Source organism: Catharus ustulatus, chromosome 3 (assembly GCF_009819885.2).
Source record: "Catharus ustulatus isolate bCatUst1 chromosome 3, bCatUst1.pri.v2, whole genome shotgun sequence".
In the NCBI taxonomy this organism is placed as follows: Eukaryota; Metazoa; Chordata; class Aves; order Passeriformes; family Turdidae; genus Catharus; species Catharus ustulatus.
This window is the reverse complement of record NC_046223.1, coordinates 29,539,551-29,553,807: the sequence shown is the minus strand read 5'-3', so window position 1 is coordinate 29,553,807 and position 14,257 is coordinate 29,539,551. Positions and strand designations below refer to the sequence as shown.

Here is a 14,257-nt window from a genome sequence, read left to right as displayed (position 1 = left end):
ATAGTTTAGCTTTGGCTGCTCTGATGTGATACACTGTGGTGGTGCAAATGCCACACAGAGCTGTTCCGTGGAAAGCTTAGTTAGTTTTAAAGCTGGGAGTGTGAAGAGTAACATGACAAGTATTTTTCCTAAGAACAAGCTGCAGGGTTGAGTATCTTGTAAGGGATGGCAGTCTTGGAGTCTCTCTATCGCTTGTTACATGCGTCAAAAGAGGGATTAGTCTAAATGCTGGGGGATGGGATTTTTAGTACAGTAATGTTATAGGAATTGACCTTTGAAGTAGGTGTACTTTGCCAGCACAACGTTCAGTTTCTCTCCAGTCTGTTTCAATTACTTACTGATCTGTTTTTGCTGTAAATAATGTGATTTTTTTTTGGTGATTTTTCCTTCCTGGTCTTATACCTGTTTTCTTTCTGACCTTGTTTTAATTTAAATGAATTAAAGCTTGGTTAGAAAGCTTACACTTTATTGTGAAGACTTTTATAGCTTTTGGGTTTCAGATTGGCTCCATACCTGACATAGCAGTTCTGCAGATATGGTGAGTTATTTATATCCTGTGAGTACTTCTGCTTTATTACTAGCATGGTTCTTACCTTTGTGATGCATATTGCCAGATTTTAAAGGTAATATTAATGCCTTTTTAATATTACTGAATAAAAACTAATTAGGTGGCTTAAGTTCTTTACTTGTGCAAGTCTTTGTCACACTAATCCTTGGTAAATATTTTTTTATTCAGGTGATATCCATGGTCAGTATACAGACTTGCTCCGATTATTTGAATATGGAGGATTCCCACCAGAAGCTAATTACCTTTTCCTTGGAGATTATGTAGACAGAGGCAAACAGTCTCTGGAAACAATTTGCCTATTACTGGCATATAAAATCAAGTACCCAGAAAACTTCTTTCTCCTAAGAGGAAATCATGAGTGTGCTAGCATCAATCGAATCTATGGATTTTATGATGAATGTAAGCAAAATCTATTACTTTTGAAAGACTACAACAGACTAATACTGTGTTTTGGAAACACTTTTAGCAGTGACTCTTGTATTGCAAGGGTTTCAATATTCTGTGAACCTGCTTTGAAACTTTCTAAAAATACTTTCCAAGCAAAGGTTAATGTTGCTCTCAAACATTGCTATTTTTTCTTCTGCTGTCCTTGAAATGGTGTTGTAAGAGATTGAGACCTAAGTGTGCTAACAGAACTAAAACTCCATGAGGACAGTTTGCTAACATTTTTGCTTAGACTCTGATATGTATTATAGGTTGGCTTTAAAAACTAGCTTTCTCTTCCTAATATCACACACTGTTTTTGTAGGCAAGCGGCGATTTAACATTAAGCTGTGGAAGACCTTCACAGACTGTTTTAACTGTCTGCCTATTGCAGCCATTGTTGATGAGAAGATCTTCTGTTGTCATGGAGGTAAGCTAATGGCTGCTTTTAAAGGCTGTATCTTAACTGATTTTGGGTTAATGCTATACCAAATGGAGTGTGCCTGTGTATCTGGTGCTTAGCTGGAGATGTTTAACCGTCTGGAAAGGTCATGCTTTTCTGTGCACTTGTCAGTAGATGTCGTTCTTACCTGATACACATGGCCCTCTTGTGCCTGAGGTGGAAGTGCGTCTGTAACTATTCCCATCAGTGTATCCCTCTCTGAAGGTTGCCTAATGCTAGAATTATTGCCTTCTTTGCCACATGACTTGTTGCTGTTACTATATATCAGTGCAGCCTTCCCGAACATTGGTATCCTTGGCACTGAAGAATGACTTTCACAAGTAACCTTGGCTCTACACCCTCGGTCTCTTTTAACTGTTTCACAACACTTTGGTGGGAGGGACCGCTGAGGTCACACAGAGCTTGAAGCGAGACATTTGTTAACACTGAACAGGTTAGACATGGCTTGCATGGACTCCATAAAGCCTTTGCTGCTAGACAGTCTACATTCTGCGGGTACTTGTCTCAGTGCTGCCTTGTTGATCTGCTGAAAAAAGTGTTTGGTGTTGATCTGACCGAGGGCTGTGACTTGTCTGAATATTGGAACTTAATTGGGCTCTCTTCTTTGTAGAACAGGCCTCACCACATTGCCATTTTATAGGCAGTGATGCTTAACAAGTTTTCAAAAGATTGCAGTGTTGAACAGTTGACAAGAATTCCAATTACTTGTAGTGAGAGCCATCCTGTGTTTTGCGGCTGTATTTGCAACTGCCTCCATTAATAAGCAACTTAATTCCTTTCACTGAATGGTCCAGAAATGGTTTGGTAGGTGTCACACCTGTGTTGCCAGTGAGATAGAAATTATAGGAAATGAAAGCACTGCAGAAGCATCTCATTTGAACACCTCCGTTTGGAATTAGAAACAGTGTGTGGCCTAGAGTTCCTGAGCAGACTTGTCCAGATTTCATGAGGTTCTATTGATGGCTGCCATCCTGCCTTTGTAAGTTACGGTATCAATTCAAGAACTATATACTTGTATGGAATGTGCTATAAAAATGGTGTGGAGTATTCTTGCATCCTGTATTCAGAGCTTCTGCCTTCAGTGCCTAATAGAATAAACTATCAGGGGTTTTTTTAGTTGAACTTTCCCGGGAGGAACATGTAACATGCTCTGAGATAAAGTCACTATATAAACATAGTTAATGCAGTAATACAGTTGGGTCTGCCAGTCTCTGAGTGGCAGTGACATGTCAAAATACCTGTTTGCTTACCATGTTGGTGGTGTTTCCTTTTTTTTTAAGAACCGCTATCTATCTTACAAGCTAGATCTCGTAGTTTTAAGAATGTGAGATATAAAGTTAATTTTGCACCGAGGTAGCCAAATATTGGTGGCTAAAACCCGTGTAATAAATTGTCTTCAAAACAACTCATGAAAGAATTACTGTTTTTACTATCAACATAGATTTTTGAATTTTGGGGTTTTTTTTTTTTTTTGAAAACAGAATGAGTAGTAACAAAATACTGGAGTGTTTCAGGCAGACAATTAAGTTTAGGTGTAAGATAATCAAAGCATCTTAGCAGGTAGAGCAGAATGCTATGACAAAACTGGTAGCTGTGTATGCATTTCAGACCTGAACTATAAGAAAGAAGCCTTGAGAGCTATTTTTCAAGAGAAAAGGTTTAAAGTTTCACTGTAAATGGAGGGGGGCATGTGTGAATTTAAAGTTTTGCTGTTTGACTAAACAAGAGGTTATTTTATTCATAGTATGCTTTAAGGATCTTGTGAAAAGCAGTATTTACTTCATTATTCATGGCTAATGGCCCCTTAAATTGTATGGGGTTAGTCTATAACTGAAATTATTGCCACTCTGAACTGATCTGCAGCTATGAAAAAAAAGTGAAAAGATTAATGTGCTGTGTGCTCCTAATAAATGGAAGTGGGCATTCAGCACAGAAATAAGTTTTGCCCTTTTTCCACTCTTCTCCAGTCCTATCCAAACTACATTCCAGATCCAATGAAGTAATGGACTGTCAGCGCCTTTTCATGATGTTCTAATAGACACTGAGGCAGCAACACAAACCATTCAACTCTGCTGGAGGTTGAAGCTAGCATGTAGATAAAAGGTAGGTGCCTTTTTTACTATATTGCGCATTTTTGCATAGTTTATTTTTAAAATATTGTCCTTTGGGATATAATAAAACTTTGCAAAACCGCATAACATAGTAAAACAAAAGGCACCTAACTTCAACCCCAGTAGACCATCTACAATAGCCTAATATCCTGAGTCATCTCTTTTACCTGGACTTTTCTGGATATTTGTTTTGAGTTATCCATCTCACAGTATAACTCAAACCTCTCTTGCTATCCCTGTCTCTAAATGTTCATGCTCCTGAAGGGATCTTTCATTGTATCTTTTTTCATCAGCTCCTTCTCTTCCCACATTTCTCAACATGTCATAATTGGTTCTTCTTTTAAGGCTGTCCTCTCAACTAACTTCTGACTTTGCTCTTTATCTCGCTTCATTAAAGCTTATTCCATAACCATTCCTGACTTCTCCCTTTCTCTCTGCATTGTATTCTGTACAGCATTGGTCCTCTTACCTATGATACCACTCTCCAACTCTAACCTTTAGAGAACTTACATTATTAATTTCAAGTTTCTATAGACAAAGTCCATATTGTAGTGTCATATTGATGGAATATGTTGGTCTTACCACACTGGATTTTAGCTCTGAGATAGGAGCTGTGTTTGTACAGTAAAACGCATTTATGTCGTAGTTTCAGGCTCTGGAATTCTGTTTTTCTTGTGACGTTAATTACAATGAACTAGATGATGATGTTTAACTCTACTTGATTTATATACTGTTCAAAGATTGCACTATAAAAGTTAGTACCTATCACAGTTACTTTACCAATTCCACTCAGAGTGGCTCAAATCAAATTTGAGTCTGCCAGAAGTAATGACAATTCTTTGTTTTCCCTTAGGGGAGAGGTGGTCTTATGGTTCAAAAAGTTAGAGAAAATATCTTTCTATATATTCAGTATACTATGCTTAGCTGTTGTGGCAAGACAACTTAAATGTATACTTCTAGTGTGCTGTAGGTTTCAGCCATCACTTTAGTGGCAGCAGCTCTACAGCTTTAGCATTCTTATATCCTTTAACACTGATCATGTAGGATTTTTCTCTGTAGGTATGCATTTGAGACATTAACCATTTCTCTTTGTGGAAGAAGAGTTAGGAAAATATTTTGAAAAAGAAATGGTGTCAAAGAAGTCTGCAAACCTGCAGGTAATTCTGTAGGGTTTTGCTATTTTGCAATAATGTAAAATAGCACAAAAACGGACAGCCACAGGGTTGAGACATGGTTTGTAGTAACATTTCCCTTTAAAGAATCATAGAGAGATTTGAGTTGGAAGGAACGTTAAAAATCACCTAGTTCCAATGACCCTGCTGCAGGCAAGGAACCTTCCACTAGATCAGGTTGCTCAGTCCCATCCAGCCTGGCCTTAAACACTTTTGCGGATTAAAGATACATTTTGGGTGCAACCTGAAATGCTGAGAGCTGTAACTTCATAGGAAGTCAAACTGGTTGTGCTTATTTCACCAAGACTGCCCAATACAATCTCTGGGTATAGTGCACAGTGCTAATGTAATGTGTGTGCAAATAGAGCTGGGGAAGTGGTAGATTCATCATAGTTTAAAAGCTGATTGTCTACTTGAATTTATATTAATATTCCTGTGTTATGTTTATAGACTTAATGTCCCCTTTCAGTAGATGACTGTCAGATTTCTGCCATCCTTTACAACCTCAAGGCAACAGCGTGAAAGCAGCTTTAGCAAGCTGATGATGATAGAAGGCTTTTATCATAAGATTGTTTCAAGAAAAACAGTCTAAAATCTTCATATTTGAAGAAAAGTTTCTCAAGTCTGTATCAAATGCTTTGGTTCCTGTCAAATGTCATTGTTCTTGTAACATATTCATTGCCCCTGTGCAAACTCTGACAACTGAAATTATTTACTTGGTGAAATGATATGTAAAATTACCTTTCCAATAACAGCTTTCTTCTGTACTGTTCAGAGTTCTGGACTGGGTCAAATTGATATGGTTTGTTAATACGAAATGTGTTTCATCACAGATTAGATCTTCATATTCTTTTTTCATATTTGCAGCTTTCTTAATTAGATACTTTGGCCTAAGTAATTTAAGACAGTTAGGGCCATAATTTAAGGATGTGTTAAGATGCTAGTGCATCTAGCAGGCTCTCTTTCATGTCTGTGTGCCCCAAGTAGCAGAGCTTTAGGGTGTGTAACCTCCTCAAAGGGTGGCTTTGGAATTCCATGCTTTAATCGTAGTTGTCTGTTAATGGCTAAACTATTGAAAGATTACCAAGTGATTTTTTTTTTTGAGTGATCAAAGTACTGTGATTTTATAATTGACTTAAGCAGCTGAGCTACAGTGGATGACAACCTCCATGGCTAAAAGGATGGTAATGAGAACCCCTTGCTAATTTCACTTGTATTATTCTCTGTCCCTCTATTCAGCAACTTAACTGTTTTATAGCAAATTGCCTTTTGTTTATGTTGCAGTGGAAACAATGGATGCTGTGTGCCTTTGAATCTCAAATCTTGTGTTCTCTGGAACCCTTTCTGCAGGTAAAATGTGTATATGAGTCACTTGTTTTCTTGTACTTTTACAGGACTGTCTCCAGATCTCCAGTCAATGGAGCAGATCCGGAGAATCATGAGACCTACAGATGTTCCTGACACAGGTGAGTGACATAGGTAAATAGTCACCTACTGTAAATAGGTCTTAATGATGAAATGGGTTTAATCAATTTCTGTGCAAGCAATGTAGTGACTAAACCTCTATTCACAATACAATATTCTTTGGTGCCTATATAAGATGTGAGCCTTGTTCCTCATGATGGCTGTGTTATCTGGTATGTTAAAGGTTGTTGTCTGTGTTGTTGTCATAGCAGAGTAGGGTATGCTTTCAGTAATGTTTTTGGATGTATTATTCACAAGTTTTCCTTAAAACATCTCAGAAATCTAATGAAAGATAGAGGAAGCTGAAGAGCTAGTTCCCCCTGCCTTGGTTAGGCTCACACAAACCTTTAAGTCTATCAAAGTTAAACAGCACAACAAAGTTAAATTTCCTGGTTGTTTAAGTGTTTGGACTTCTCTCTATTTGTCTCCTTCCTCACCAAACTTGAAAAATATAGCTCTTACTTCACTGCAGTTGGGATTTCAATTGCATCTCTCAATGTACTAGTTGTGAAATTTTCTTCTAACAGATTATTGTTCTGTTTATAAATGTTGGATGCAAATTGGTAGTCCTTTCTGTACAATGTTCTTTTGAGTGATTTAATCTATCTTGCTCAGTGTCTTCATTTATTACAGATTTTTTTTACTAGTGGATTGAAAAGAACTGTTGAGCAGTACAATGGGATAGTTTTTATAATGTTAGTTCAACAGTGGTCTGAAATTAACTTTCAGAAGAAATATAAGATCTAAACCTTTTTTTCAGCATAAGTTGCAATTAAACTTTGAACTAGAAGAATTCTGTTTCCTGTAATGTGCCTTAATGTTGATTCATAGGAGTAATTCAGGGACTAATGGTAATATATCTACTGTCTCTTAAACAGCACCACTTCTGTGCAAGCCAGTGTATACACTCCTGACACTAAGATTGTTTCTGTAGTATAAATTACTACACTCTTTGTCCTTTTATGCTACTTACTCGCTCAATACATAACCAAATAAATGTCAGCACAAACGAGTCAATCTTTGCATATATCATCATTCCCAGAAAAGATGGTTTTATCCAGCAGGCAAATAATACTGCTTGAGCCACCCCCACTTCAGGAATGCCCTTACAGAACATAGTTCTTGTTTCCATGGACACTCCACTGAAATAATCTCTCTTCTTTGTACCTCCTAAAAATAAGTATGGAGATTTATGTAAAAGATGTTGTTTTGTGTAGGGTTTTGTAGTGTGAATTTTGCTTTCAGAAGCAATAGTTGGATGTGTACTGTCAGAGCTAAAATGAAATGTCCCATCAGAGGCACATGTGCTATGGTGACAAAGGTCTTCATCTTTTGGACCTATTTAAGGAAACCAGTTTTACATAATGGAAGTAAATATTGTGGAAAATTAAAAATAAACTGAAGTGGTCTCACTGCCATGAAAGTTTCAAACCCTTCAAAGCTATCCCTTTGTGGAGGGGTGTCACTCAAGGAATGTTTGTTTTGATGTAGAAGTTTAGGTAGATGATAATGTGGCTGTGCTAGGATTAGATTATTATAATGGCTTCTTCTAGCCTGATGCAAAAAACTTTTGCAACTTCAACTGCAATTTAAAGATCTCTCAGAACAGATTTGCCTATTGTTCTGTATGACCCTAGAGATTATTTCATTTTGGGGAGAGAATAGAAGAGGAAGCATTTGCTAAACAGCTGGGATAAGCAGCTTCTGTCAGTTGCTGGAAATTCATGGTAAGAAGCCATTAGGGATTGCAGGGCGATTATTGTTTTGGAAAACAAAACTACTCAATAGAACTAAATTTTAGTAATATTAAGTTTTTTGTCATGCACTATCTGTGTTCAGTAGCTTATTTCAAGATAGAAATATTATCTGAAATGCAGTTGTACTTGTTCTGTTCAGATTTTAGCGTGTTAGAGAGGAGCTATGTCTGGCACCGAAGACCATTTGATAAACGTATGTGAATATGAAATGGTCTAGTTGCACAGTGGATTTCAGACAGTGGTTTACTTGGTTACAGCTTGAAGGATCTGTTGTTTAAGAGACAACATCTTTAATATTTTGTTTAGCAAGTAACCAAATGTAAATCAAACTTCTGAATGGCAGATGAAGGAACCTGCTGGCATATCTTTCAAATGGTGAAACAATGCTGTTAAGTATTTATATGCCTATGGGTCATCACAGGTAAAAAAAGTACACTTTCATGCATAGCTGTGAAATGCCTTTCAAACATTTGGAGGTTTGTTTGTGTTGTAGTTGGATTGGCCTGATTCTTTCTCGTGTTAATATTTATGGAAAATTTTATATGTGTAAAGGCATTGTAGTTGCTCTAGAGAAATCTCTTTTAATACTTGGTGCTAACTCCAGAGTTAGCTGACCTTTTGTTGACAACAAAAAAAAAAGATCTTGACCAGTGCTAAAATGCTTATTGTTCTAGCTTAGATTCCAGACTGGCTGTCACAAGGCTTTTTGGCATGGTCAACAGGGGTCCAAGCAAATTGCCAGTGCTACATGAAACAATATATCAGTGTTTTGCTATGTTACATTTTCATTTAGCCATCTAAGGTTCTTCATGAATGGTAGGAAAGGTAAGAATCAAAGCTGTTTTTGTTCAGAAACTTATGGCACAAATTTGCTTGCTGCATTTATGACTAGCCTTCCATAGGATTTAAATTCACTGTAGCTTTCAAACTAAACTTTCTTGGTGAGCTATGAAATTGATGGTTACCTTTTAATGGACTTCAATATTTTTAAATTCTGCAAATGCTCACTGTAAACACACTGAATATTGTAATAAAGGATTATTTCAGAGAACTGTTTGGCTCTGATGTTTTTCATCTCAAGGCATTTTTAGTGATGAGGTGGGGGGGAAATCTCCAGATTTCCAGACTGCACTCTGTCTGAGTTGTAGTTTGAGTATTTTGGCATTTGTTGTTAAGACTTATTTTTTTTAGGAGAGCTACTCTGGTAATTACAACAGAACTGTTTTGTCATAAAATACCTCCCAAGACTGGCATTTTCACTTGTATTATCTTTCGAAGGTTTGCTCTGTGACCTGCTGTGGTCTGACCCAGACAAAGATGTGCAAGGTTGGGGTGAAAATGATCGTGGGGTCTCTTTCACTTTTGGTGCTGATGTGGTCAGTAAATTTCTGAATCGTCATGATCTGGATTTGATCTGTCGAGCTCATCAGGTATGAATTTTGCTGCTGTTGCTTCTTAAAATCTCTCCTGCTCCTTATCAGTGGTGTATATTTGGAACTTAATTTGCATTGTGTTATGTCTAGAGAAATCTTTCCGATAAAGGGCCTATAAAGGCTGTGTCCTTCTTTTAGCTCTTATTGAACTGTGTGCCTAATGTTAGTGGAGTAAAATATGAACACTGGATTTTTTCCATTTTTTTGTACTGTCAAGTATTAGATTGATATATGTTAACATCAGAGGTAAGTCTCCAGGTTTAAAGGGGCAGAGTGACTTGAATTTGAGATTTACACTGAAGTTTGAGTTCTTCAGTCTCAGCAGTAGACAATCCCCTGGTAGTTCTGGCTTAAAATACCTCTGCTTTGCTTCATGGAAATATAAAACGCATTTTTACTATCTCTACAAACACGTCTGTACATAAAAACTTTCACTGTTGCCAGTATTTTGGGTCAGCTATCTCGAGTACTTTGACATAGATTGTTTTTCTTCACGTTTCAAACAGGCTGTTTTTGCATTGTCAGTCTTTAGCACACTTTGTTAGGTTACTTCAAGCAAGAGTGCTAGTTAGGTGGACATCAGGTTTCAATTTCCTGTATAACGTTTCAATTTCATTATTTAGTCAAGTTTAGAAGCTCCCTCCTGCTGTGAAACAAAAATAGTCTCACTTGTTCTGTGTCACTGTTAGACTTGGGTACACTATTAGAACACTTAAAAATTTTTCTTTGTAATTTTACTGCTAAAACATTAGAGAAAATTTAGTATTGATTCCACATGCTGACTGTATTTCTTAATTGCTGATCAAGAGTGCTGCAAATTTCATGTGTTCATATAGTTGATTCAGTTCTTTATAAAAGAAGGATGATGTCTTATAGAAGTTCAGGATGGTTGCACCAAAGTAAGCAGTTGGGTGTACTAGTTGTACTACATCACAACATGAAGCTTTTCATTTAGGAAAGTGGAAATATCCTTAGCTGATGCATCATACTACTTGCATGATTTTTAAGGTGCATTATGCTCTTAGGCAAGATCTGTCAGAATCACTTTTTTACAATTTTGATGCTCTAAAATCACCTACATTTGAGGTGTGTGTAATCAACACCAATTTAAGCAAAACTTAATTGTTTCAAGTTGCAATGAAGGTGACATCCAGACCTTGTGTGCTCCAAACTAATTAGGTTAAGCGTCCACATTCTGTGTATAAAGCATAAAATGCTGGGAATCCTTATACTGGCAGTGTATAATTGGACTTCAGCTGTGAAAATATTAAACAATCAAGCTTATGTGTGTTTAACATTTGAAGTGTCGGGCATGGGGTGTGCTACCTGGCCTGGCATTTAGTATCAGGTAAGACAAAATGAGTGAACTTGTCCTGTCTGAAAGCCAAGATATAAAATAGGTATTTGAGTTTCTGCATCTTTCTAACATAAAGTCCAGTTTATCTCAAGATTCTTTTTGTTTCCTTCCAAATTTCTTATGTAAACCATATTGATTTCTCTGGTGTTGACAGGTGGTTGAAGATGGATACGAGTTCTTTGCTAAACGGCAGTTGGTCACCCTATTCTCAGCTCCAAATTATTGTGGAGAGTTTGACAATGCAGGGGGCATGATGAGTGTGGATGAAACTCTGATGTGTTCCTTCCAGGTATGGTATGCTTGTGCATTAAGATGACTGTAGGTGTTGGGCTGCATGGACCACATTACTGTACTTGATGTGCTGGTGGTTAGTGTAAAACAATGCTCTTGGGCTATAGAGAGTACTGCACAGGAGGTTTGTGAACAACTGGAACTGCAAACCAGCTGTTCCCCAGAAAACTGGGATTTGATATTGTCTGAACTATTGCATATTCAAATGCTCATTTAAAAAGTTGAAGTTTAATTGGGTGATTTTTTTTTTTGGTCATACCTAGTGATTGGAGTACAAAATTATGCCAACTAATGGTTATAGAGATGCTTTTAATATGGCTACTTTGATCAGATTTTAGTTCCTATTCCTTCCTGGAAGTGTTTTCAGCCCCTTTTCTTTCCCCTTCCCACCTTAACATAGTGGTAGAACTAGAAGGATTTAGAGTTACTATTATTGTTGCCTGTAGAACTAAGGAATCTGTAGGGTTGCGATGTGATTTCTGCCGTGCCCCGCCCCTCCCTCCATCCTTATCCCTCTTATTCCAACTGAAAAAGGTTTCTTGTGGGCTTAATGGTATTTGAAATGTTCTTGGTTGTTTCTGACTCAAAGGAACTTCTTTATTTTCTCTAAGATATTGAAACCATCTGAAAAGAAAGCCAAGTACCAGTATGGTGGACTGAATTCTGGGCGTCCAGTCACTCCACCTCGCACAGCTAATCCACCGAAGAAGAGGTGAAGAAAGGAAATAATGTAGAAAACACCATCAGATCTGTCAAGGACAAAACTCCATATTACAGTATATAATAAGTGTGCACTGTAAAACCATCCAGCCATTTGACACCCTTTATGATGTCACACGTTTAACTTAAAGAGACGGGTAAAGGATCTTTATTAATTTTTTCTAGTAGAAAGATGTGCGACACTGTATTGTAACAAGTGTAGCTCCAAGTTCTAATATCCAGCATAGAGAGGAAAAAAAAAATTAGGAAAAAACTATTTCAACTACATATTCACATTCACCACGGTTTTTAAAGTTGACCAACATCCCAGTTAAAACTTGGTGTAATAGTTAAACCAGATGAGAGCATGATGTTCCATTTGTGTAATGTGGTCTTATTGTTGCTTGATTGCTTTTACTTTGGTTATTTTGTAGCTAGAATGATGCGGAATATGGTATCTAGTCTTATTTCCTGGCTCTTTGAAATTTATATGAGGAAGGGGCTTTCTAGAACAACCATTAATCTCTTATCCTCCCCCTAATCCCCTGTTTTTTCATCATAATGCCATGTGCCCCATTATAATGCAAAGTTTATAGTACAGTAGTGATTAAAAGGCAAACTGACTCCCAAATGCCCAGACTGGACAGCTTGGCAGCCAACATATATCAAGACAGAAAAACCTGTTCTGACCTTTTAACTTTAACTGCCACACAGTTAATTTGTGCACTACACTGTTTTAAATTATTGACATTACACTGTGCGATGGCACTTCATTTAACTTAGATAGGGCAAAAATGGTATTGCCTATTAGTTGGTAACTTGATTAAGTGGTACCTTGGCTTTAATTTTATTAGCATGAAACACCTTTGGCATGCTTAGCTTCCAGGTAACTTCCTACCTGCATCGAAATTCATCTTACATAGTTCCACAGAACATGAAGATCCTTATTTGCTAAGCCTTTGAAAGCCGACATTCTTTTTCAGAAGAGGGTGTGGTTTAAATGGACATTCTTCAACATACAATAGGCTAGATGGGTGGGTGGTGAGCTGAAAATGCTGCAGGAATGTCCAACTTTATAGTAAGGCTTACATCACTAAAGATTCTATCATTTGGATTTTCATGATCAAATTTCATATACTATTGTATAGACTTCTGCTTTGTAGTGTACTATAGTAGCAATAATTTCTGTATGTGATCAAGAGTTACGCAGTATTTCTTTTCAGTTTTCTCCTTTATTAAAAGAGTTAACATTGGCAAATGGCAAGATATAGAGAAGATAAAAAATATATAGTAGGATAAATGAAAGGCACAGATTTGTGATGCTTTAGGATGCAATACTTATTGGACACAACTACAAAAGCTTTTACTGAATACTGTCAAATTTGTAAGATTCTTTGGGGGGGAAGGCTGCAGATTTATACCATTCTAAATGTGCATCAGTAGATGTAAAACTCTTGACTTCAGTATTGTCTTTGAAAATGTTAAATTGAGGATTCTAGTAACTTATGTTTTATGAACTGGCACATTATATAATGCAAGAAATATATTGATTTCTGACACAGTGAGCAAGTTCTTTAAAATGGATTTAAGTCTTTTCTAATTCCATTTTGTTTTAAATGCATATTTTAAATGTAGGTTTTTTCATTTAGTAAAAGTTGTCTAATTCATTTGAATGAAGTCTGACTGGTTATTTTAACATACCTGACTGTTACTCGAAATGTGTGGAGTTGGTTGTTTTGTTTTTTTTTAAAAAAAGAAATCTTATAGTATATCTGTTACTAAATTATACTGGGTTGGTCTGTGGTTTTGAACAATGGTTTATTTTACCCCACTCTGAAACAAACACCAGTTTCAATGCTTAGAATAAAATGTTGAAGTAGATTTCTTTTGATGTTATTCAAAGACACTTGTTCTTCAAAGTCAGTGATGAGAGCTGTGTGAGAGTAACTGCAGTTTGTGACAAGGTAATTAATGGAACCTAATCTGTAAGCATTGACATGGTAACTTCCTGCTCTAAGTCATTGCTTACTTGAGGTTTACTTTTACAAGTTTTGAAAATGCTGGGTTTTACCAAGTGCCAGCCTCTGTGTTACCAAACATCTGGATTAACAATTTTCTATTTTTTCTTTAGTTTCTGGAACAATGTCTTCTGTATCATAAAATGTCCAGATGTAAAACTGTATGTTATGTGAGTACCTAACATGCTCGCTTGTGTTACAGATGCTATGTCAAAAGAAAAATAAAGTCTTCGGGCCTTCTTCTGTGTCCTAAAGAAATAGGAAATTTTTAGTTTATTTAATGGCACTAGTAAGCCATATCGGGTGCTGGTAGTCTGAAGAGTTGCTGTTTTTATATAGCAGCAGTCATTTGGAAGTTATATGAATGCTGTTTTGATTTCTGGAGAGTTGGAGTGTCTGCTAACATCCCTCATCCTCTGTATGGTGGAAAACACACATAGTGTAGTGATCTTACCCCTACAGATTTGACTAATATTCCATACTAAAAGCAAGCCTTATACG

At 36.8% G+C, this 14,257-nt stretch overlaps 1 protein-coding gene across 1 annotated transcript in view; it reads left to right on the top strand.

Moving 5' to 3' along the window:
* PPP1CB (protein phosphatase 1 catalytic subunit beta) overlaps positions 1–13,996 on the top strand; it is a 29,462-nt gene extending 15,466 nt beyond the window's left edge. The window contains exons 3-8 of the mRNA XM_033055018.1: positions 737–967; positions 1,317–1,421; positions 6,132–6,203; positions 9,237–9,388; positions 10,903–11,037; positions 11,651–13,996. Of these exons, the coding sequence (XP_032910909.1) occupies positions 737–967; positions 1,317–1,421; positions 6,132–6,203; positions 9,237–9,388; positions 10,903–11,037; positions 11,651–11,755 (800 nt within the window). The 3' untranslated portion in view covers positions 11,756–13,996. The remainder of the gene's footprint in view (positions 1–736; positions 968–1,316; positions 1,422–6,131; positions 6,204–9,236; positions 9,389–10,902; positions 11,038–11,650) is intronic.
* Positions 13,997–14,257: the final 261 nt, after the last annotated feature.